This window comes from Hyalella azteca, unplaced genomic scaffold (assembly GCF_000764305.2).
Source record: "Hyalella azteca isolate HAZT.00-mixed unplaced genomic scaffold, Hazt_2.0.2 contig3902, whole genome shotgun sequence".
Taxonomy (NCBI): domain Eukaryota; kingdom Metazoa; phylum Arthropoda; class Malacostraca; order Amphipoda; family Hyalellidae; genus Hyalella; species Hyalella azteca.
In genome coordinates, this window is record NW_025934131.1 from 555353 (window position 1) to 582171 (window position 26819).

The 26819-nt window shown below is 35.6% G+C and overlaps 1 protein-coding gene across 1 annotated transcript; it reads left to right on the plus strand.

Moving 5' to 3' along the window:
- The first annotated feature begins 5521 nt into the window (after window positions 1–5521).
- On the plus strand, window positions 5522–26675 carry LOC108676868 (hemicentin-2). The gene is made up of 16 exons (XM_018165018.2): window positions 5522–6260; window positions 10279–10411; window positions 12100–12272; window positions 12891–13084; window positions 13469–13886; window positions 14160–14314; window positions 15713–15857; window positions 17313–17440; window positions 17921–18080; window positions 19169–19348; window positions 21374–21499; window positions 21851–21963; window positions 23643–23826; window positions 24243–24641; window positions 24905–24996; window positions 25320–26675. The coding sequence occupies exons 1-16, from the start codon at window positions 6110–6112 to the stop codon at window positions 25341–25343; spliced, it is 2775 nt and encodes a 924-aa protein (XP_018020507.1). The 5' UTR covers window positions 5522–6109; the 3' UTR covers window positions 25344–26675.
- The last annotated feature ends 144 nt before the right edge of the window (window positions 26676–26819 follow it).

Consider the following 26819-nt stretch of genomic DNA (forward strand, 5'->3'; position numbering starts at 1 on the left):
CTTCATAGGTGCCTTTTTATAATTGAACAATTGTCTGCGGATAATTCGCCTATAATTTTCAATACAGTGCCTCGGCACAAACCTAATTTATTTACTGGCCCATAAACTTGCGGAAAATGGCTGCATTGGCAATTAAGGCAAACATTGCGAGGAGCTCATTAACACGGTAATATAATATACCTGCTGGCCGTGTAATTAACACCAACAATAGTGCCGCAACATAAAGCACTCGCCATTACCTCATCAACGCATTGGGCGTAAAGGGCCTGTGGTCGATTGACGAAGGTTATTTCACGCTGTGCACTCTAACGTTGAGATAATAATTAATTATATTACAACAGTGACTTTCATAAAACTTACTTTTTTTATTCACTTACGACTGGAAAAATTTTGTGGGGTAAATTTATCCTCACTAAAAGTTAGGTGAGCTGAATTACACACAAAAATGAATTTACGTTTATTGATGTATGAGAATTTGGAAGCGGGTTTGTCAAATTTGCCCCTATCGTATAAGGTCATAGAAGGGCGTTATTGCATAATCAGATTCGATTACTAAATTATGAAAAATGAGTAATGAGTTCAAATTGTTGATAAAATTCCAAAATTTAGCAGATACAATGATATTTGAACGATTGCTAACTGCAGATATCCGGTGTCCAAATAGTTTGAGATGCAGAAGTGTTATTTTTTACTTCTGATGCGTTTGCGTTTTTACTCGGATATAACAGGGATCAATTGTCCAAAGAGAAGAAAGATTGCTGTATTTTTCAGCCTTCATATCATCCTGACACGGATTATATACGCAACAACAAATGGCGTATCACTGCTACGTGCAGAAAGTGTTACATATACAGTACATGTAAGACAATATGAGATATTAGGATTTATTAACTCGGTTATACTCGGTCAAATATCTTCATTTCTTTTTTATAAAAAATGCTCGTTTTTATAATTTCCCTGATAATTATAGTTTTTGGATTAGGGAAAATCCTCATGTTAAAGCCTATTGGAGCAATACTCCATATGCATTAATTATAGTACAATATTAATGCCCACAGAATCATGTCCCAACATAAAACTCGTTCAATATTAAAAGTGTTCTCAGAGTGCACTATTGTTTCCAAAATTGTTTTGTTTATATAAAAATCACTATACCAATTAGAATAACAATCAAGTCATTCCGTCCGCACAGGTCATTATAGCCAACTCTGAAATTCAATTGGCTTTTTAACACGTTTTTCTTAGCTTAGCTTCGCGTTTGTTTGTTTGTTTGTTTGTTTGTTTGTTTGTTTGTTGTTAAAATTGACAACGAAAATTAGCCCACTTCTGATTGCTCTAGAGATCTGAAATTCGGCATGCAGGCTATTTTTGCCTAACAATTTCAGATACAATCATAAAAACTTAGACCCACGTTTTTTGGGGCGAGCCAAAATTTATTTTCTACTTTTTAGTCTACAAGAAAAACGTGTTTTTTAAAAAAGTATTTTTAAGTATTTTATCTCAAGTCCCGACCATCCAATATTCGAATCGCGTGCTTTTCGATAATGTCTTTCTGCCCTCGCTGAAAAACACAGCCAAGTTCCTTACGAGCTTTGCACTCCCGGCGTCCTGATGGCAGACGCAAACACCAACGGTGCTTTATTCCGCAGCGTGTTTTCCTGCCAATTTCACTCGCGGTGCTTTATTCCGCAGCGTGTTTTCCTGCCAATTTCACCCGCGGTGCTTTATTCCGCAGCGTGTTTTCCTGCCAATTTCACCCGCGGTGCTTTATTCCGCAGCGTGTTTTCCAGCCAATTTCCCCCGTGGCGCTTTATTCCGCAGCGTGTTTTCCTGCCAATTTCACCCGCGGTGCTTTATTCCGCAGCGTTTTTTCCTGCCAATTTCAGGCCGTTGTCAGCTTTGCTCCGGAAATACGAAAATATAGTTTGTATTTCGAGATTGGAAATTCTAAAAGCTTTGAATATTTATTGTGCATTAGATGTCTGAAGAAAAATATTATGGAGCTTATATTTAATCATGTGCTGTTAGTAAAAGCAAAAGAATCTGAATAATAAAATTCTATTAATTCTGGTGTATTTTACTCGAATTTGTAAACATCAGTTTTCCAGATATCCCTGTGAGCTTTTAACTTCATATTTGATATTTTTCAGCGCTTCGTAACCTTGATAATAAATTTAAACAGTTTTTATTTTCATTTGGTTGAAATAACTCAGATAACTGCGATTATTTTTATATGTTAAGCATTTTACTTCTCACTTTAATGATCATTTCTACACCACCCATGAGATTCTATCGATCCGGCGCTGGTCGTCGCTCAAACAAAGTTCGAACCGCAAGACAATATCGCTAGCCAGCTCTTTTACTTTGGAATCGACGAAGGCTTTGATAAATTCTCTTTTTATATCAGTAAAATAAAACGGCTTTTATGGGTTCGAAAATCGATAATCCCTGGGGAAGTGGATGCAGGGACGGCGGGGAAGCAATGTTCGAGATTTTTGGGAGTTCCATTGAACTGACAATTTCCTGTTTATTCAAAGGAGATAAAAAATAATTTCCCATAAAAATATAATGATTTTTTATACTCACATTCAATGCCAGTTTTGAAACTTCAAGGTTGATTTAATAGATTTTCTGTGATATATAAGAAAAAGATTTCTGTGAAATATACGAGATTTTTCGGTGAACCTTCCAGATAAATCGTGAAAGGAAGAGGTATCGTGAGCTGTGAAGAACTGTTTGTTTCTGCCTGATTTAGCAGAGTTTCGTTGTAAAACAAATTATATTTAATGAATAATATATGAGCTTTATTGGTCTTTAATCAATTAGTTGAAAATTTTCTCCGGACTGGTCATGTTTACACCGTTACAACCAGCAAGACTGCAAGACATATGCAATGAAAGAAGTTTAATTGCTTAAAAGTGTTTTATCTAAATTCAACGTAAAAACTTAAAAGCAAAGAAAACTCCACAAAAATTCATAGTATCTTTAAAGAAAACGTATCTTTAAGTATCTTTAACGTATAGTATCTTTAAAGATACTATGAATTTTTGTGGAGTTTTCTTTGCTTTTAAGTTTTTAGTGAATTTGCGATTAAAGCAAACAAGTGACATTATTACTTAAATTCAACGTGTGTTGTATGTATTACATTCACCGTGTATTAGTGTAAGCAGCGCGTTGAATTATTTTTCAAGAAAGTTTTATTTCCGACTCTCCTTAGTTTTGACCAGGAACAAAAGATAGCTGAGAGAAGACTTACTTCAAAGATGGACCGTTATATGACAACGCCAAGCGTACAACGTATACGTAAGAGTTCGTTGAACAGCCAGCTAGGCTTCTTCATTATTACTTTTGTGCAAAAAGGCCTGCTCGAGGATTAATTATTTCCCTTAGAAGTAACATAAATAAATGAAATTCTCAGGCCTATTGTTGCTCAGCATAGAGGATGTCCTTCCAAAACAATGCTGTGTCGTTGCCTTGATGGGAGTCGGGCTGATGTAATATTTTGATCAATATTAATATTATATAAATTTTGAGTAATCTTAACCATAAAACATCATAAGAACACTTTTTATAATCTTTCAAGAATACTAATTTTATATTATTATAAAGAATACAAATGTAAGGAATTATTATTCATAATATTTTTTGAAACACACATTTGAGCAAAAATTTGAATGAGAATAATTGTCTAATGAACATTAAAAGCCTTTGACGGTTCCATTTTTGTACATAAAAGAACCAATGTGTTATTATAATACTGGAATAAACACTGATAATATGACTGAAATAGCTACCAAGAACCGTGCCAGACCTCTAAAGTTCCCCATCAAACTGGTGATCGTATATGAACACTGTTCTTAATCTCGGTCCGTTAATGGCAACAGCTGAATTTTTAATTCCTTTTATGGTTTTATTGCGGAAAGAAATGGCACATGAGTACATTATCGAAAAATTGAGTGAACCTGAATTAAAGAAAACGATGACATTTTAAACTGCATTTGATTTCACTTTTGTCTATTAGAATTTATGAGCAATTGTTACAAAGATAACGATACTTAGCAAACGCTGTTAATTGACGGAATCACATGACATGTGCTGGACCACATAGCATGAGCTGGCCCATATAACATGTGCTGGACCACATAGCATGAGCTGGCCCATATAACATGTGCTGGACCACATATATCATGTGCTGGACCACATAGCATGTTACTACAGCGCTCACGTACGCGCCAAGGTTCCCGTTTTTACACTGTAAGCTTCTATTATTTACGCACAGGAAGAAATCTTATCGATGTTTTTGCCAGGCCGCCGTTTACGAGAGCCTGGCATGCAACTCGCACGGCTCAATTAATATTTGATCTCACATAACTAAATTAGGTTCATTTTAAATTGTAATTTAAAATGAACCTAATTTACAGTTTACATTTTTTACAGGTTATTTATTCCTGATTAGATGATAGTAAATTATAGATTGATGAAATTCGATGATCGTACAAACGAAATATTCAGATTTGCAATGGTGTAAGTATTAATGTATTATATAAAATCAACCAAAATGTAGGCTTTAATGTAATGTCACACCTGATCGAGAATGAAGAAAATTTCCATTACTATTTGACAGAAAGACTTTCATAACAGAAGAACTGATTCCTATGCAATTTATATAATCCGTTAAACTTTACAATCAATTTCTATAAACCCCCGACTTACTATTCATGGGAGCACGTTAATCCGCAATATACGTCCAATTAAAGATATTCGCTGCGACTCATACGAACTCCTGCAGAACTGCTTTCGGATACGAAATAAATAAACGATTTTTTTTTCACAGCCTCGGCGATGATTGCTCTGCCATTTTGGCTCGGGAAGGCTCATGCGGATTGCTCTGACAGCTCATGCGGGCGGTTAAATGATAGGGTTTTATATGCATGTGTCGGTGCAATACATAGGCGCAAGTGTATTATATGCTGCGAAAAAAGATCGTGTATTTTGTCCATTTTTTATACACACTTTAACTTTTGCTCGTAGCACTGATACGCCCTCTTGCTGGGTTTAGGTGAGTCAGGCTCACCCACATAAAGGGCATGAGGTGCAGCCTTTTTGTAAGGCTCAACTGAAGCAGGATGACCCAAACATGAGCAAAAAGTGAATCGATATTTGGACAGTGTCTCACTATTTTTTATGAGTGGCTCCATCATTCCTATTTCTATTCCCTATGCTTGTTATGTATGGAACCTAAGCGTCTATAAGAGAATAAATGTTCCGAGATTCCTGGAAGTAATATACAAATTTTCGTCTTTGGCTTTGCAGGAATATACATCATGTATGTATAGGTGAAAAATATTCAGGACGTGATAAAACACAATGTTTTTTATTCATTATCAAACTTTATGCGTATGTTTGCACTGAAGGGACAGAATTTAAGCTATTGTTAATTGAATAATGTAAATAAAAAAATTTTACCAACCACAGAATTAAATTAAAGCAGGAGAAAATTCAGTGAATGTATTTACTGAACTGAAGCTATCATGCGGGTCTGGATATTAAAATTGTCCCATTTAAAACTTATTTGAACTTTTACTTCGAGCTTGGATAATTCAATATGGAAAATTATTCTGTTATCACAAAGTGAAGTTATCTGCAAATCCCAAGTTGTCTTCAGCACGAAAGTTGTCTACAATATCAAAGTTGTTTGCAATTCGAGTTGGGTCTGCAAAGACCCAACAAATTGCAATACCCAAGTTTTCTGCCACACACAAGTTGTCTGCAGAGCAGAGAACTTCTGCTTGAAACGCATACACAAAAACTGACGTTCAGTGCAGTGAGATGAAATCCACTCCAGAAACGCAATGAAATCCACTCCAGAAATGCAGTGAGATGAAATCCACTCCAGAAACTCAGTGAAATCCACTCCAGAAACTCAGTGAAATCCACTCCAGAAACTCAGTGAAATCCACTCCAGAAACTCAGTGAAATCCACTCCAGAAATGCAGTGAGATGAAATCCACTCCAGAAACGCGGTGGTCAATCAGCCTCGAATTCTCCGGTACTACTGCCAAAAATGCATTGTTTTAAACACGAGGAAATTAAATAAAACTGTGTAGATATGATGCACAGAAATTCAGATGCTGAGTCGGATGATGGTTGTATAAAAAGATATTTTCATCAGTGGCTTTCAAAAGGAACCATTTCGGCGTTATGGCTTCTGGCTCTCTTGATGATAAGTCACTCGGCTACCGCCAACATACCAAACAAAGGTAAGTGGTAAAATGCTATTTATTTGTAAAATGCTTTAAATATTTGTTGAATATTTAATAATTATTTGCTATTTACATATTCAACAAACAATTAACTCTCAATATCATAACTTGTTTATCTTCATGGACGTTGGACAGCGTATATTCGAATGTTTTATATTCTTATATAATATATTCGTATATTATTCTCATTGCAAGTACGTGATATTCGTTAATTATTGTTGTAAGATATAAAGTTTTTCAGATGTATATAAAGTCTATATATATTTTCAGAAAATTAATGTATAAGCAGCTAAAAAATAGTAATTACGTAAAACCTATATGGTTTATGATTTAATTCAGTTCATAATTCAATACCGGTTACATATTTATGAGGGTTAGGAATGGTGAGAAGTTTAAATGAGAATTCTCCAAGGATTTGCAATTTGGAGGCCTGAAGTTTGGGACAGGCTCAGGCGTCACAGAAGTCACTTCGGAGATTCTCCTGCAGTGCGTAGCTTCTTGTTGCAGTTTATTTGCCACCATCGGTTGACCGGCGTCAGTGTAATATATCGGTAGAATCTCATTCTGAATCATGTATTCCTTTTTAGCGCATTTTCTCATTTATGGAAAAAAGGCGCTATTGTGCTTGCCATGTCCGTCTGTCCGTCCGTCTGTCCGTCCGTCTGTCTGCCTGTCCGTGACTTCAAGTTTTCGTCGACGAGAAAATGCGCTCTCTGTAACTCACTTCAGTGAGTACTGATTATATTTTTTCCCGGATACCCTCACCACAACACACATCGTCCAGAATTCAGTCATCAGAATTCAGTCACATAGAATACCAAAATTATGACTGCCTTCATCTCGAATCCTTCAAAATTTCAGCATCCAGAATCCTTTTTTTCCAAATCCTGAATTTCTAAATACAGTAAATAAAAACGAAACAAATGTTTATTATAGGACCTCGCTTTGTAACTCACATCTAGAACGGAATTACCATTAGACTCCTGACTTGTATGTTTAAAGAAAACTACTATTATTCCTTGCTTATTATGAAAAGAAAATTTCAACTTTTCTGTATTATGCCACCAGTTTACAAAAATATCTCAAGATTCCTCCAAATGGATCAATATTCCATTATTTTAAAAGAACATTTTATTTCCTGGGTAACAGTATGTATGCAATATGTCTCACGGATTTGCGCCCAAAATTTCCTGATAAAATTTCAGCGTGAAGTTTAAAACAAAATACTAAGCTTTGACGAACAATAATGACTATATTCCAAATTGTATTGGATATCTGCAATGGATTAATTTGAGCAACTTTTTTTGGTATCGGCTTTTTTATATTCTTTGAATTTATAATGGAAAGTCTGTTCAGTATTTTAGGACTCTCACAGAGTAAACAAAATTGATCGGCTATCAAGAACTTGGAGAAAAGTCTCGACCCATCGACCTGCAAAATTACATGCCACGGTGGGCTCTAAATAACCTTAGCGACCGCATCCATCCTAAGCAAGGTGTTTCACAACACATTATTAGGTATCATCATGAGAGCGTGTTGGACGTGACAATGATGATCAACACGATCAAGATATTGCTGATCTATATATCTAAAAAAAATAATCAAATCTATTTAAAATAATAATTTCCATATATGAGAGTAATTAGATTTTTTAATAATAATTGAACCTAGAAAATGTTACTCAAGGTATGCTTCTAATAATTTTATTTTGTACACAAAAAATTCACACACCTTCGAGGTGTGAGCCCAAGTCCAGAAATTCATCATCACTGCCTCATCAAGAGTTCTTATATTGCAATTACAATGATTACCTTAGGGTCGTGATTTTTGTGATGATTCGCAAATAAGACCAAGTGACGTACATCGCATGCTCCCGCCAATCCGAATCCCGCAATATTCAGCTTGCATTTTCCACAACTTTACATCCTGCAAAATGACGCATGCAGGATGCTCTATTCTGGACAAATACGAGTAAATGCATATTCATTATTTTTTTCTAGAAAAAGTTGAGCAGGACATTGACGTCCACATTAAAAAAAGTTTCTTTAGCTTTAGGAAAGTTATGACAAGGTTATGGGAAAAATTTCCAGTGTTTTAAATGAAAAATGAAAATGTATTTGAATAAAATATGATAAATGTAGAAATGCGCAATTATAAAAAAATTAATGCGCAAAGGCCAGTCTTTGTATGAAATATGGAACTCGGCTCCGCAATATCTAAAAGAAGCATAGATTCATTTCGTTTGCTCCGGTTGTGCTGCCATGAAGCTTTACATCAAATTACAATAATGTGGGAAACACAATATCAAAGTTTCACTTTAAGCAGCTTTGTTGCAGAAATCATGGCTCAGGTGATTTTTTTTTTAATTGAGTTGATGCTGAAATCACAACAGCAAAGTTTTTCTTCCAAATGTAATAAATAGGGAATCAGATCAGCAAAACTTTACTGCGATAAATGAATACTGCGATAAAATAAATAAATACTTTTATGTTCAAGCGATAATGCCTGAACATAAGCAGCTTAGTTTTAGATGCAATAGTGCAGGGGTAATAGCAGCAAAGTATTACATGTTAAACACAATTCTGGGGAAGACGCTCTTCGACGTCTTACATTATACATTTTGTTTCCGCCACGGAAGAATAAGCAAGTAGTCAGAGGCTTATTACAGGGCTCTTAGCAGGCTAATCTCTCATCAGAGGAGATTTGCGACGATTTTTAACGTTGAGTTGCGTGCAAATTCAGCAATTTATAACCGCAGTCTCTATCTCCCTTACGGTGCATAAGAAAAATTTCTAGACATCGTATATTTGTACTGACCTTTACATCGTAGATATTGATCTTTTTGATTACATGATAATAGAGTTCGAATTAAATTCTTTTTAGAGAATACATATTATTTTCATTGAGCCTAGAATAAAATTGTAATACTGTGAAGTGAAGATTCAATTACGACTGTAAGTGAAAACGAAGACACACACAAAATACTTATATTCTCCATTGTTTTTCCAACATGAACTTGATAAAAATTACGTCGATTTACAAAAAAGTTCCCATATAAATTATTTGAATTTAAATCCTGTCCCGTTCTATTTACATTCCCTCTAAAAAACAAATAAATTTTGTTTATTTTTCGCCAAGTTGCTCACGAAGCTTTTCTTGATTGCCGATGCACGGAAAATCCAGCTTTTGTCTTGCGTTTACTGGACCAGGAATTTACATTTCTGTCGAAGGAGAGGGTGGATTTTCCGGAACAAGTCAGGAAAAGGTCGCTTCGTGTTCATGTTTAAATTATTTATCTGTTTCTCAAACATTATATTACAAAGTCTTTGTAATTCGTTTTTTATTTGGAAATTCAATTTTTTTTATTTTTCTCCTATAAGAGCTTTGATAAACAGAATTTTAAAGCATGGTTCCTTTTATCTCTAAGAAATGTAGCCCAGTGAATTGTTGATAGTTCAATCGAATTACTAATAAAGTTGTGCAGACGTGGATTTGATATTGAAGTTTAGGCATTTCAGTGCAATTAGTTATTAGGCCATTACACGCAGGAGTGTAGCAGCGCGTAGAAGCATTCAATTAGATACATTTCACACGCTTAAATATGGTGTTTACCAATAATAAATCCTCTACAAGCGTCGTTTGAAAATGAACATACGTGTTTTAATGGTAATCATACCTCTACACTCGCTCCTTGTACGTCACACTCAGGCGTGTGGCGGCGTGTAGAGGCGCTGTCGCTACACTCCACACGCTTGAACATACGTATTTTAATGCTAATCATACCTCTACACTCGCTCCTAGTACGTCACACTCAGGCGTGTGGCGGCGTGTAGAGGCGCTGTCTCTACACTCCACACGCCTGAACATGCGTATTTTAATGCTAATCCTACCTCTACACTCACTCATTGTACGTCACACTCAGGAGTATGGCGACGTGTAGAGGCGCTGTCTCTACACTCCACACGCCTGAACATGCGTGTTTTAATGCTAATCACACCTCTACACTCGCACTCAGGAGTGTGGCGGCGTGTAGAGGCACTGTCGGGGCGGGAGGCTGTGCTGCCGTGCGAGGTCGGTGTGCTGGAGGAGGCTGACATGATCTACGTGGTGCTGTGGTACAAGAACGGAGAGAAGGAACCCATATACAGGTCTGAAACTCATATAGCTATTTACGTACTGTTTCATATTACGACAAAATTCATTACATCGATAGATCAGAAACATTTATATATTGCCATAATAAACCATACGGCACAAAATTAAATTTTTTGAAAAATTTTGCAATTGGTTTCGCGAATCATTGGTGGACGAAGAAGATTTTTATTATGGTTCGTGGTTTTGGAGGTAGATATTTATCGCTTGACCTTGCTTATTTTAATAAATTGTTTACCATTAATATCAGTTTTTAGAACCTTTCCAATTTCTAAAATTGTCCGAGTAAATACATGCGTATACTTCGGAAAATATAGTTTCCAATCATCTTATTATTTTTAACTTATTAACTCTTCACTCACAAATTGTATTTAAAAATTCGCAATAGTTACATTAGAAGCTAGCGGTTGTTATTAGCTTGACAAATATCTACACATCAAAACATCGATGCACGTACATTAAAGTTAATCGTTGAATTAGAAAGAATTACTGAAAGAATTAGAAAGAATTACTTACATTGATCAAGGCTCACAAGTAATGATTGGATGACTTCTCTTTGATGGACGTACTGCAGTTAAGTGAATGGCAATAATGATGTCAGTATCGTACCAAGCTTGTTCTTTAATAATTATCAGTTTACTCAATCGATCTGCTGAGTAGATGAGGCTTCCTTAAGACTCATAGCAAACAAAGCAATTATCACATTTGCATAATGACCGAAACCAAGAGCTGCGCCGTACGTCATCTCAATGACTGCCTTCTCCTCTAATGAAATGGATTCATAATTTGCAGTCTCTCACTTAATTAATTACTAGAAATGGAGCTTCGGGACTCATCGATCGCAATCAGTTGGGTCTCTTTTCTCAGTTCTCAGTTCTCGGTTCTCAGTCATTCATCAATCAGCGGCTTAGAAACAAAGTAATAAAATATAGGATTCTTCATCTGAACTTGTATTCAGTTTCTCACTAGTAAACATTTTTTAAAGTTGATCAAGGTTATTCAATTAGGGACATTCGATTGCAATTTAGAATGTATTTTTTTACCACTATTGTAACACGTTAATTTTATTTGGGATTCACACCTAACAAAATAAATTTATTTATAATGCATGAGCAGAATCAAACGATTTCGTACCCACATTTATTACTATGAGAGATGGTAAACATGATGAATTTTGCCTGTTTGCCAGACCCCTTGGAGGAAATTTTTCTCAATCATCTCCACAAAGACTAATGCAATATTGATAGCCATTTACCATCGTTATTAGCTCATCTGCTTCACTGTCAAAAAAAATTACCGTTAACGGTATTATACCGGCGTTGCAATTGCCGGTCGGCACGTGAAAAGAAACACAGTGTCAACGTTTTTATTCTAATTTAACACTAGAAATCCGTAAAAAATCTGATAAAAACGGCGAAAATGTTTATTTTCACGGGGCGACCTGCCACTTGAATGCCAATGAGACCGTTTTTTCACCGTTTTTTCTAACAGTGTTGGGAGCTCTAGCACGCATTCAACTCTCACACCAGCAGCCATTTTCTCAATTTCGATGATGCAATCATTCAACCTTTCACTGCCAGTCTAACTATTACTTATAACAACAACTCACTGTAGACTTCACTTGAAATTGTTCGCACCGAGATGCTTTTCGTGTCAATCGATTTTGCAATTTATTTCTGCTCAGCTACGACAATCGGCCTCGTGGTCTGCAGCCCGCTGAAGACCGACACATTATTCAGAGTCCGGTCTTAAAAGGCCGGGTGAGTTTCAGACCAGGGCAGGTGCCAGCCCTCCATATCAGACCTGTGACCGCCTCAGACCAGGCCAACTATACATGTCGGGTCGACTTCCGAATAGGTGAGACTCATCTCTTAATTGAGTAAATATTTAAAGTAGCCGTAATTAAAATAACTATTCTTCTCTGAAAAAATATACTAGAACTTATACTGTTGATGAAGAGTAGATCCTTGCAGTTCTCAGCAGCATCAAATAGAATGAATATTATAACTATTTTTGAAAGAATGTTTTAACAGAATTTGTTTAAAAATAACGTAGTTTTAAGATGACATAACAAATGTTTGCAGTCGGAACGGGATTTAAAGATTTTTATCGAATAATTTTAGAATTATTTTATCATTTCCCATTCAATTTATTTCCCATTAGATGCACTCCCCACCACTTGATGCCACAAATTGCTTTAGAAACATACGCATCCTTCTCCGGAATTATTATATTTTATCAACATAATTGATTGATCCATAAACTTGAGCTCTACATATTCCATCATTAACGTTGGACCCAGCAGCTTCACTTATAAATTATGAGTAAATCGATATATATTAAAATAACATATATATGAAAACTTACTCAACACTAACGTGATTTAACTAATATGATAGATATGAATATCGTAGCTATATTTTTTGACATTGCCTATTATATTTTGGGTTAAATTTTGCATTTGTATTTGAGCAGCGAGCTCGCGCAGCACTCACCTAACCCTGCAAGTGGTGGTGCCGCCGTCAAATCCAATACTTCAGGTCGAGGGGAAACTGCTCAAACCTGCTGATAAAATTGGTCCGTTGCTCGAGGGTCAGTCACTCAAGATTACTTGCCTGGTAGAGGGCGGCAAGCCCTCACCGTCCCTCATATGGTACCGAGGGGAAGAGGTTAGTATAACGATCACGACGATTAGCATCATCAGTGCATGGTTGCTGGTGATGATGATATTTTGGCAGCCGAATGAAAAATAATGCTAGGTGCACAAATGAATGGCGGATTTTTGTGTTACTTGATAATACGTAGACGGTTTCAATTAAAAATTCATGTTATTGAAAAATAAAATATTTTATTGTAATAACCTTTTACTATGACATAACAACATTTTGAAACACTGAAAATTTTTCGGTGAAAATTTTTATTATATGTTCCGGGATGCTTCGAGCGAGTTTATAGTTTGAGTTTCTTGTACAAAAACAAGTTCATATTTTCTCTGTAAACTCAGAAAATACTCATTCATTCCCAAAATTTATTCTCCATTTGGCTTCCTTCAGATTCTAGACGCTGAGACTGAGACTGAACTTGAGAATATTGTGTACCCACGACACTCAAGTCTGTCGGATCACTATAGAACAAGAGGAAGTTATCGTCTTAGTCTCCACAACAACAACAGGGCTTACAAACGCTCTAGATTACATCGCTCCATGCTAACAAGAGGAGGAATGCCGAAGCTGTCCCGCAGCCAAATAAGACGCGCTTTCAACTCGCGGCGAGTTGGCTACAGAAGAGTGCTTTCAATACGCAGTTTGACGGACGATCACTCAGACGAGGAGACCAAACATAAGTTCACACTAAACCAACTCAACATTGAACACCTAACTCGTGACATGCATGGCGAGAGATTAACGTGCGTGGCCACCAACAATAACGTAACGACGCCCACGTACGCCAGGGCGACCATCGCCATGAACCGTGAGTGTTACAATCATTGCATATTCATCGTCAAACTAATCAGAATAAAGCTATTAGATTTTATTTTAAATCTATTTGATTTTATTTTAAATCTATTAGCTTCTATTTTAAATCTATTAGATTTTTTCTTTTTAAATAAGATTTTATTTCACAGCTTGAGGGAATCAAAATATGACTTTAAGTATATTTGTAGATAAACTAAAATAGTTTTGCGTATTGTATAAGTAAGTTGACGTTTGTAAAACTAAAATAAGTTTCTTGACGTAACTACAGTTCGCCCCCTGACCACTCATCTGGTCGGAGCTCCAAAGCAGTTGCGTGTCGGCCAAGCCTACAACATCAAATGCATCACTACAGGCAGCAGACCTGAGGCTAACATAACTTGGACCCTAGGCAACGTAGCTTCCTTGTACACAGTGCCTTCAGTGGTGAGAATTTTGCTTTACGGGTCAAAATAATTATTTAATAATTTAGGAATATTGAAATAAATAAATTTAATTGGTCGAAAATAATAAAATAATTTTCACATGATAAATAAAATTCTTATTGTCTTGGTTCTGTAAGTTATAAATTTGCACTGTTCGGTTACATCAAATTCAAAACAAGTTTTAGTTGATCATCTATATATTCTAATGAACTGACTGTAAAAAAGATTCAATGCGAGCTGAACCGTATTCTCTACCCTTTTATTTGAATCATTAGAGGGTCCAAAAATTTTTCTGCATGGTTATTTTGTTTATGTATAGATTCCATTGAATGATATTATCGCAAAAGAATGTTTCTTTGATGGAAAGAAATTTACTTTGTTATTATTTTAAGTGCTGAAAATGCTATAATGAAAAATAAATGTAAATATAAGAAAATAGGCATGTCTATCTGTTAAAAATTTCATTAATCTATATGTAAACCATCAGCTAAGCATTCTAAAGTAGACACTTCATATCATCGAGCATTTAAATGCATCCAGAACTCATCATGTTATATCCATTGATTCACGAATTTTCAACTAATGAAATATTACATTTTCACTGCTGAAATTTCGTGTTAACGGTGTAAAAAATTTCACAGTAAATTGTTTTGATACCGTGACGCTTCAGAATTTAATTGCATAAACTTAACTCTAAACTTAATTGAATCCCAAGTTAAATATATCAGGAATGCCTCTAACAATTAAAGTTTATTATAGCGCTATGTTGTAACATCGCTCTATTAATAAGAAAAGTTAATTAATTTCGTCTATCATAATCGTGATCCCACGTTAATCCCAATTTTCACTTTGGTGAAATGAAAATTGACTGAAGTTGCCGGAAAATAGTTTAATGCAGTGGTATTATCGATGCGACAGGATCCATTAGCGCGTTGTTTTTTATCAAGTTTGCAGTCTTCTCTTATTAAAATAGAAAATACGAACTGGGAGACAGACGGTACGTAATCTCATTAGCAAAGAACTCTTCTTTTTGTTTATCAGCAATGTCGTGTTCTTGCTTTTACCACGAAATTGCTTGACTGAACTTTGACATTAATTTTTTAAATAGGCTTAGTAGTTGTTTTGCAGTCAGAGCTTAGAATTATGGCTGTGCTTTGAGATTAATTATTAAGGTAGGCTTGGTACATGTTTTGAGTCAGAGCTTAGAATTATGGCTGAGCTTTGTAATTAATTATTAAGGTAGGCTTGGTATTTGTTTTGCAGTCAGAGCTTAACATTATGTCTGAGCTTTGAAATTATTTATCAAGGTAGACTTGGTACCTGTTTTGCAGACAGAGCTTAGAATTATGCCTGAACTTTGAAATTAATTACTAAGGCAGGCTTGGTACATGTTTTGCAGATAGAGCACAGCATCAACATGAGCTTGTCGAGCGTGAGGCTGACAGCAGAGCGACGTATACACGGTCAACGTCTGACGTGCACTGCGGTCAACCACCTCTTCCCTACCCATCCTATGACAGACTCGCTCGTTCTCAACGTAACTTGTGAGTTTATCTCAAAATAATCAGGTTTTTGTCTTCGTTATGACCATCCTATGACAGACTCGCTCGTTCTCAACGTAACTTGTGAGTTTATGCAAAATAATAATATGTTTGTCTTCATTATGACCATCCTATGACAGACTCGCTCGTTCTCAACGCAACTTGTGAGGTTATCACAAAATAACGAGGATTGTGTTTGCGTTGTTATGTTAATTTTACTGCGTTAATTTAGCCTTGACTTGTTAATTTAACCTTGAATGCCTGATAGACAGATCACAAACACAAACAGCGGCAAATAATCAATATTTAAACTAAATCGTTATTTACACTAAAGGAGAACGCTAGAATCGCATTAGCGTGATAGCGAGAAGAAATGAATTATCACGAGTTTTTTAATAATGAGTCACAAACGATCCCTGCATTTAAAATTGCTTAATGAGAAGTATTACTCTCCAGCTGATTACGAGAACAAACAAATGGAGGAGGTGCGATATAAAAAGTAATACACTTTTTAAAATGTCACTCAATTTTCAGTAGTTTCTCATCAGAAAATATTTGACTGCCAATATTGACAGAATAATGAGAAGACGATCAAAATTATTGAAGCCATCAAACTGCCCTCTCAGGAAAATATTTTCATGCCTTATTCGGTTTTTTAAAAATTAAAAGTAAATTATTTTTCAGTCAGTAAACGCTGCATCAAAGTTGTTTCACATGTGAATTTAAATTAGAAACTACAAAATTATCATTGTTTGAGTTTGGAATTTGTTCCAGACGTACAATATTCCTTCCAGAAAAATTTCATTTCCTAAAAAGTCTTACCGATTTAATTTGTCAAATTGTTCCCAAATACAATTAACTGAAGATTCCAATTCAAATAATAGTTTTGTTCTATAATTACGCTGCCAATTTTGGTTATTCTGGTACATATTTTTTATGATGCACATTATATCTATGCGTCCTGAAACCTTGCAAGCTGAACGGGGATTATGGAGCTGCTAATTATCAATGTTGATAAGCGTCATTTAAGAATGTTCATTTTGGACAAGTTTCTAAAATAGTAAACCACTAATTCATTTTGGGAAGGAGGTAAATGAAAAAAAAATAAAATAAAATGCCTCAGTTTTGTCATATTTTTTAATGAATATTAATATTCAGTGCTGGATATTCAGTCGGTAAATAAAGATGATCCTTTACCGACTTTCAAGATGATTTAATTAATGATGTTTTGTCTCGGTGATCAACTCGCTTCCCGCTGTAATTCTAAATTATATTTTCAGTAATCATAATTCATTTCGCAACATACATGAATATATATTTATATACCTAACTATATTCAAAATTATTGACATGACCATTCATACTTAATCAATCAAATGAAATTGATGCTAAAAATGTCATAAATTTAAACGTTTTTATTTGATTTTTTACATTTTTGTTTAAAATTTTTTGCTTCAGATCCGCCAGTGGCGTCGCTAGAGCTCGGCCGCGCCGTTGCGTCTGTGGTGCGCGAGGGAGAAGACGTATACTTCAACTGTATGGTCGACTCCAACCCTCCCACTTACAAGATATCCTGGTTCCATGAGGTCAGTTATTCATTTCTGTCTTAGTTTTAAATAAAGTTTGCCAAAAAAATGTTGCCAAAAATCTACCTAAAATGTCAGGTTTTATGTGAGTTAGCTATTCATGCAATACTGCTGTATAATAATTGCAGGATTGGGTAATAATCTACGTATAGAATATGTTGATTTGAAATGTCAGCTGTGTATTTTTGTGTTAGTTCTAAGTAAAACTTGGTAGTGCCTCTCAGCCAGACTTAATGCTTTTTTATTAGACTGAAAAGACCTATACCTCAAAAAACGACCACAACTTATATTCAAAGGTCATGCGTTGGAAACATTCACTCGTGTTTATCAATGACTTTGGTCAACGTTCTAGAATAGAACAGACGCTCGCCTAATATTTTATTCCGAACATAAGCGTGTTTATATTAATATAATAATTTATTGTACATTTCAATTCGTTTCATTACAAGTTTGTTTATTATATCAATAATTTGTGTTCAGAACGCGCCACTAGTCCACGCACCGAGTCAGGGTGTGGTGGTGAGTGGTCAGAGCTTGGCGCTGCAGGGAGTGCGCAGGGAGCGAGCAGGGAACTACGTGTGTGCGGCCTCTAATGTTGAGGGAGACGCTAGGAGTCCACCCGTCACGCTCCAAGTCAGCTGTGAGTGTAAAAGTAAAAGTAATGTCGATAATTAAAAAAAACTCCGTGAACATGAATAGGTACCTATAAATAAAATGATTTTCTTTAATTTTAACGAGGTTTTGTTATTACACATATATATGTGAAAACTAGCTTGAACCGCGTAAATAATTTGAATACCACCAGTATTGTTTTTTTCATTCAAATAATGTTATATTTCCTGCATTGAATTATTATGTCAATTCCGTAATAAATTAATGATTAAATTTCACGTTCCATTCTAAAATGCTCAAACTATAGGCGTAATTTTATTCTTAACTTTCCTTCATATAATATATTTTTCTTCATATAACAACGCCTTCCTGGTTGACAATTTGAAAACTCACTTCCCGCAATGGTGATTCTTCGTAAGATGTTATCGTTTCTCCTAAGACGGTATACTTTCTTCTCTGATGGTATCTTTTCTCATAAGGTAGAATTCTTTCTCTTATGATGTTCTCCTATTTCCATAGGTGTGTGTCCTTTCTCCTAAGATGGTGATCGTGCTCCTAAGATGGATCTTTCTCCAAAATTGGAATCTATTTTTTCCAAGATGGTGACCTTTCTCTTAAGATTATATCCTCTATCCCAAGACGGAATCCTTTCCACCAAGATCATGTCCGTTCTCTCAAGACGTTATCCTTTCTCATAAGATATCATACTTTCTCTCAAGACGTTGTCCTTTCTCATAAGATTACACCAAGATCATACCCTTTCTCTCAAGACGTTATCTTTTCTCCTAAGATATCATCCTTTCTCTCATGATGGTATCCTTTCGCATAAGATATAATCCTTTCTCTCAAGATGGTATCCTTTCTCATAAAATATAATCCTTTCTCTCAAGACGTTATCCTTTCACGTAAGATATAATCCTTTCTCTCAAGATGGTATCCTTTCTCATAAAATATAATCCTTTCTCTCAAGACGTTATCCTTTCACATAAGATATAATCCTTTCTCTCAAGATGGTATCCTTTCCCCTGTCACAGCCGTACACAGGCCCTGCAAAAAGCTCTGGCTTTGGCGCTGCCTCCTGCGCCTTCAACAGAACGATTGATTTTCTGTCCACAGATGCGCCTGTTTGCGCTAGTGACACCGAGGCGCCTCAGGTTCTAGCCAGCGGAATTGGACAAACCTTAAATGTTAGTTGCAGTGTGATTGCCTCGCCTTCGGATGTCAAGTTCTCATGGGTCTTCAACAATTCAGTGACATCCGAAAGAGTTCCTGTGGAGAGAGTTTACAACAGCGAAGGTGAAATTTGCCTGTCGATGAATGAAAATACTAGGCTGACAAGGCTCGGTTACCTGGAATTTTAAAAATATAGGATTTTACCTACGGATAATTTTATTTTGAATACTGGCGTATATTTTCAGCAATTTCTGTTTGTCTCCAAAAAAGTATTGACATTTTTAGACCTCAATTTTTTTGGGCTAAATTTTTTTCATTTATTTTCAAGTCACTTCTAAAAACTGGAAAAATGACAACTTTATCCAGTTTAAATAAAACTCAAATATTTATCAAAACTTAAAGACGGATAAAACTTAAACAAAGATTTCGAACATATCCATAAAAGGGAAACGTAAAATATAGCTCGCACGCGAAGAAACTTATTTGTGTTGTAGTATATCATGAATATATAACCCTTCCTCTACCTGTTTTTAAGCTTTGTACAATGTTTCCTTGTGGAAGAAAAGTGGCGTGATAAAGAAGCGTCCTGTGAAGCATAGCGTTCAATTCCCGCCATGTGTTACAAATAAAATACGCCACTTCCTTCGGTAAAAATATGTGCTCCCAACTCGGTGAAAATTGCCATCTTAAATTCTTAGGGCACTGTTAGTGGAGGAAAAAATATGAGAACGATATGCGCGAAGGACAGATTTTTTTGACACTCGTATGTAATAAAATAATATACATTTTTTTGACATTCGTATATAATAAAAATAATATTACTACTTTAAAATATAATATTAAATTTTTTATTCACTCACCCAGTATGCAAACCGGCTCCATCTGAATAGCTTGTAGGCTCGTATTCAAATTCAGTTATATCTAGAGTGAAGCCATTACTGCGGGCCAAATTATAACCAAGCCTCTATTATAAAGTCTTAGATCTTGGCGTGCATTCTGATACCGACCCTGGGTTAGGATGTAGCACTGGAAACGTTCCAAGATTTGCTAGGAGCTTGCGTGTGAGGAATGACGGGAAATTCTTCCCATTACTGAACTAAGGAGGGGTTTTGGACGCTTGTGCCACTCTGCCCTGGCGTAATGCATGCATAATGAGGCTGAGATGAGGTGTTCCTCACGTAAACTTATGCAGAGCTTCCTGAATACGGAATATATGAACATTTTATTCAGGAATTTATTTATGAATACAAATACTTGAAATTATTCTCGTACTCATGGATGGATTTCGCCCCACGCGAAATGAGTTGAGCGAATATTTGCCATGAAAATCACAGGTTTTGATTTGCTATAAAAATTCGATTCGGCAGCAACTATGAAAGAATTTTTTCACTAGTTCAGCACACAAAATTACATAATTTCCGAGTAAAGTTGTTGATTAATTAGATTCCCAAGGCAGCATGGCCGTCTGCCTGTTATGAACGCGAGACAGCTAGGATAATTGCAACAGCCCAGGCTTGAGCTTAGCAAATGTTTTATTTTCTTTAAGTGAGGATGCCTGGTAACTATTCACGTTTAATTTAACATTCAACGAATGAATTTTATGTGCCTGTGGTCTAATTACCACGTCCAATAACTGGAAAATTAACCATTAGATTATAAAATCGACATTTTCAGAATGACATAAAAAATTTTTAATATTGAAGTAAAATTAATTGTCCACGATAAAGCTCTCCCATCGTTTGTCCCCGGTTCAATGTTATAACGCTTCCTTCAATATTATAGGATTCTAGCACCCTTGCTTCCTGTGTCACAACAAACCCAAAATTCATATATAATTAATTTGGCCATTAGAGGGCGGTTGGAGTGGCGTGATGTTGAAGATAAAGATAAAGCTCTTCCAATCATTTGTCACCGATTAAATGTAACAACGCTTAATTTATTATTATAATTCCTGTGTCACAACAAACCAAAATTCATATATAATTAATTTGGCCATTAGAGGGCGGTTGGAGTGGCGTGATGTTGATGATAAAGATAAAGCTCTTCCAATCATTTGTCCCCGGTTGAATGTAACAACGCTAAATTTATTATTATAATTCCTGTGTCACAACAAACCAAAATTCATATATAATTAATTTGGCCTAATAGAGGGCGGTTGGAGTGGCGTGCTGTTCGTAGCTCGCACCCAACAAGACTATGGGTCGCTGCAGTGCTGGGCGCAGAACACAGTTGGCAAAATGAGCAAGCCGTGTCTGTTCCACGTGGTGCCTGCAGGTCAGCAAGACGTCTGCTTTGAAGTTCAGAGTTAGAGGAAAGTGTTTTATTTACATGAATAAACGAGCTGTCTTGCTATATTTTACTGTAATTCCTGGGTGATCATCATAAAGATTTAGGGATGAATGGAAATGTTTCAATTATTTTGGTAAGAATTGTATTTCAATTGTAACGAATTGAATTGAACTTCAAAATGTTTTTGAAGGGGAACCAAATTAAATATTCTCAGTTGCTTTGTTTGTTTCAAGTTTTAAGAATTAACGTTATGAAAATCTTATATACAAACTGTTATTTTTGAAATGTAATATTCCTTTAAACTGGTGTACTAATAAAATAACATATTTTTGACAGGCCGACCTGACTCACCCATGAACTGTTCAGTCATCAATAAGACTTACGACTCACTGGTGGTGACGTGCGCACGTGGATTTGATGGGGGACTAAAGCAGTCGTTCGTGGCTCGGGTGAGTGAAGCATTGATAGGTATAATAGGTCCTTGTAGGCATGTGATTTCAGAAATAAACAATCTAAATACGCTCACGGGATAGTGAGAAATAATTTCCACGTGTTCAGTTAACTTATTTAACAAGTTAAAAATAATAATTCTAATCTTGAAATCTTGGGACAATATAAGTGCAATTTAAAAACGGGCAACCTCAAGTATTAAAAGATAAAAAAAAAATTATTATTTAAATTTAACTAAAATTACAAAGTAAATCAACTAATATTAAAAGGAGCTCATTTCAATCTAATATTCTCTACATTTATAACATTTTACGTTTCATAAAAGTCAATTCCTTTGTCCTTGTTTTGCCCTTTGATGTAGAATGTTTTTGGATTAGTTATTCGTCTTCGTCACTGACAATAATACCTTTTGAATTCCCGGGAACTGGTGCAAAAATTCTTGTTTGCGCCTGTTTTATCTTGGCTCTAAGTCCCAATTTTTCGCGTAGAAACTTGCGAGGACTGAATGTCGCCGGGATTTCGTTAGCTAAAGCAAAGTTCAGTCAGGAAAATTTGCACCACTGAAAATTTATCTCACATAAAATTCTTTTTTTTTTGCCCAGCATACAATCGGTTTGAGAGGGAGATAATATAATTTTCTATTCCTAATGCATTTACTGGGAACGTTTCAGTTACTTTTTTTATAATTACTTAAAAATAAAACGGTCATAAATTTAATTTGAAAAAGACTTAAAAATTGCATGGTAAAGAAAAAAATAGATAATTCAGAAATTAACTTTTCTGTTTCTCTCGGGATGTTCAGAGCTGAGGAACTATGTGGCTGATATCCTTTCTCCAATACAGTGTATTTCTATACTATGTGTCTGAAGGGAACTTTGGCTCATAATTCTTTGCAAAGACTGCTCTATTGTGAGGAATTGCTGCGGTCCTTTGAAGAGGCAAAGATAAATGTCTTTCTCTCAATCTTCTGCTGATGCCTCGCAATCCTTTGGCTTTCTCCACAACGGCAATGGAGTACCGGGATTTTCAGCAAGAATCTCATTACGAGAAGATCTTATTCTGCCCTCGAGGAATTTATTTATCACATGGCGGCTTCTGAAGATCGGAAAAAAGATATTCCTTGTTTAGGTGGCGGTAATCAATGGACGTCATATAGCACCGAGCTACAGCTTTGTGGAGTTGATCAAAAGAAACGTGTTGCCTGTCAGGCATGTAGGTTTCTACAGGGCAAAGGCTTCTTTTAGAGAGATTATATGAAACTAAAAAAAATTTGATTCATGAGCGGGAATATTCGAAACGGCGTATGTTTCTGCATGCACATTTCACATATCGGACGCATATTTCACATATCGGACGCATATTTCACATATCGGACGCATATTTCTGGAGACATCAAAGTCCATTGCTCTAACTTTGCGGGATTCATTTAACGTTCGTTTCATATATATTCGGTGATACTTCAGATCACATCGAAAATTTTTCTATTGCTAAATATTGCAAGGGAAAATATTTCAAATTGTGATAGGATGATAGCACGTTGTATATTTTTTACCTGGTCTGGAAATCGATAATTTTGTTACGTGCATATTTAAATGTAATCAGATGAGCAATATCTATAAAAGACTGATTAACGAGCGAGTGAATAAAATTCTATTATAAACTTATTGCCATTTCTCAGGTTTACGAAGCTGTAGGTGGGAGAAGTCAAGTGAACGTTTCCGCTCCAGAGGCCAATTTTTTATTAGAGGGTCTCACTCCAGGCCTCGATTACATCATCAAAGTTTCTGCCATCAATCAACTCGGCGAGAGCGACCCCATCAAACTTGATGCCGTCACATACAAGATGGCTGAAAACAGGATGAGTGAGTTTCTCTCATTTAATTGGTTAGCATTGATGTTGCCGCGGCTCTCCCGACATCAGTGGCTTGGAGATTGGCTTTCAAATTTTCCATGTCGGTTTCCGAAATCAGATGGAACGAGTTGTTCATCAAACTTGTTTTGATAATCATGTTTTTATATTATCAGTGAAAAAGTTTCGTTAATGAAATATATCTCTGTATTACTAAACATTTTATGTTATTTTTCAACGATCAGTTCTGCGATGTTGAGAAACGTCGACAGGTTTACGGCCTAATAAACGCTGCAACCGCTGTTATGAAACCGCTATTATATTTATTATATTATATTATTAACCTTTACATTTCCCACTCCCGTATTACCGCAATTATATTTATTTATTATATTATTAACCTTTCCTTTTCCTACTCCCGTATTCCAGGAGACGAACAAGTGAGCAGCAGCGCGGGCAGCGTGAGCAACACGCGCCCGCGCGCGGACGTGGTCGCGTCGGGCAACTTCTCGGCCGAGTTCAGCGCCGGTGCCTTGCTGGGCGGTCTACTCATCGTCCTGGGGGCCATCATCTTCACGGTTGTGTTCATCCGCTGCGCAGCTATACGGCGCTCGCGACGAAGAAGAAACGCTAGAGAACAACAAGATAAAGATAGTGAAAATTCGGAGTCTTCCAGAGAGAAGAGTAGTTTGGTGGTGACTACTGACGTAGGAGGTAGTGCAGTCACAGCCGGAGCTGGGATACTCTTCCTACCACCGCCTCCTTTAATTCAAGATGTAATAGACGATGAAGGAGTCGCTGGGAGAATGTTGCAAAGGATACCTCCAGGTAAGAGCGACAATCATATTAAATACTCTGATAGTTTTATGGGCCAAATTCATGGGCAAAAAAATTTAGAGGAAAAAAATTCATGTGTAAAGCGAGCCTGGAGTTATTGATAATAATGCCTTAGATATTAAATGTTGCAAATCTCTTGTCCTTAGACTAGAAATCATAAAATATTTTTTGTACAGTGTAATTGAGTGTTCCGCAAATGATTGTGTTGATAAAATTCATTAACGTGATCAATGTGTTGCACTTTTCTCACTCAGATACAGAGACTCCGTTCGATATTTCAAGTTTGTCCATGCATAACTTAGAGGGAACTCCTCAGAGACCTGGACGGCCGAGGTGTGGCAGTTGTGTGAGTAATCTATGAATGTATGTTTGTATGTTAGTAATCATTAAAGTTTTTTTATACAATAGGTAATTTTAAATTTGATAAAACATGAACTTTTAATATATACGCAGCTTGATTCATTTTTTAGAAAAAAAAAATTAAATTTGGGATGATGAGTTCGACGTATCAGTTTCAAACATATATCCCATGCAATAAAAAATATATAGCACCCATTTTAAAACCACAGCATTGCAGTTTTTGCTCAGTTCACAAAACATTAAAGTAGTCTAGTGAGCAAAATAGTCATGCCAGAAGTAAAGTAACGAATAATTTTTATTTGTCCACAGCAATTGACGGACCAGACGTTGTGAATGCTCCGCTGCTGTTAGGCGCAACGCATCGAGAGGCTCAAACTACAAACCAAAATTTTTCATCATTTACTTTAAACCTCCAATGAACTTCCTGGCGATAAAATAACATTTTTTTCTGTTAACATGCGAATATGATATTGTTGAATTTAATTTTAATTATCGCTCAGTCTGCATTTTGCTCGAGATCCTAGAGGTGTCATTTATGATATGTGTTTTATTTTGTAGTGATTCCTGAATGGGCAATATTACGTCCAGGATGAGATGAGAAACATCAAATTCAATTTTTTTTAACTTTTCCAAACTTGTTTTCATTCTCAATCTAACTTTATCGCATATGTGATTCAATAGATAATTTTTTTCTGTCTTTTCGCCGCAATTTTAGCGATCTTGGCCAGTGTGATCGCCAAAATATGTTAAAACTCCGTAATATGTAGGTGAATATATTTTATACTGTACAGACATAAATTATAAAAATGTTCCAAGTTAGGTCGTTATAGCGGAAATGATTTATTGTCTGTCACGTTAAAGAACAATATCAGCTGCGGACAGTTGTTAATGATGTAGAGCATTTATATCAGTATTGTACGTATAGTTATATCCAAACGCTTAACATGATTTAATAAAATTAATAATGAACCATTCATTTCTTGGATAAGCAATATTGAATATGATGGGCAATGACCTTGGAAAACAATTATTTGTACAACATTGGATAATAATAGGCGCTCTTAAAGTAGTATGCTACATCCAACCCTCTTATGCATCACTAAAAGCTACATATTAATTTTAATTCAAAATGACAGATTTACAACGGCAACAATTCATAGTTTTATAAAAGTTGTTTCTAAACAGAGAAACTGTTAAAAATTTCGCGTGAATTAGTGCGAAATTTTTCGTAATCACCATCTAATGTCGGAATTTCGACTAAAGGGCGTATGACATTCCGGAAATTCGATGCAGCGATGTGGTGTCATTTTTTACACCAACATTTTTGTAAACATTTTTGCGCAATCGCCCGTATTTCACCAAGACAGGAATGAGTAATCTCCTCATTAGGCCCAAAAAGCTACTAATTTTGTGAAAGTCGTTTAACGTTTTTTTGGAGTATTTTGTAAGCTCTCATAAACATTATTGCATTATTTGAAATGGAATTACTAGAAACTGTGAATAATACAAATAATTTGTGTACTATTGTGTGAATGAACGAAGAAAGAATAAAGAAGAAATTTTAAATAATAACTAATTTATTTGTTGTCTATTCAAATGCTGCAAGTATAAAATTTGTGTGCCGTACATTTTCTACTTTTTTATTTTGTTTATCTTGCATGGAAATAAAAGAAAGTGATTTGTTATATTGAAAAATTTGAAATTTGAACCTGATTAAAAACCATTTTGTATTATTTACTTTTCTCCGATTTAAATCTTTTCCATTGAGATGTGTTAAGGATTATATCGCAAATTTCCTAACGTTTTTGT

Excerpts from the sequence above, each read along its gene's own strand:
- LOC108676868 (XM_018165018.2), top strand. The coding sequence starts at position 6,110 with ATGATGCACAGAAATTCAGATGCTGAGTCGGATGATGGTTGTATAAAA. Across the intron at positions 10,412-12,099 it reads GAGAAGGAACCCATATACAG|CTACGACAATCGGCCTCGTG; the intron begins GTCTGAAACTCA and ends ATTTCTGCTCAG. Across the intron at positions 15,858-17,312 it reads GCTCGTTCTCAACGTAACTT|ATCCGCCAGTGGCGTCGCTA; the intron begins GTGAGTTTATCT and ends TTTTTGCTTCAG.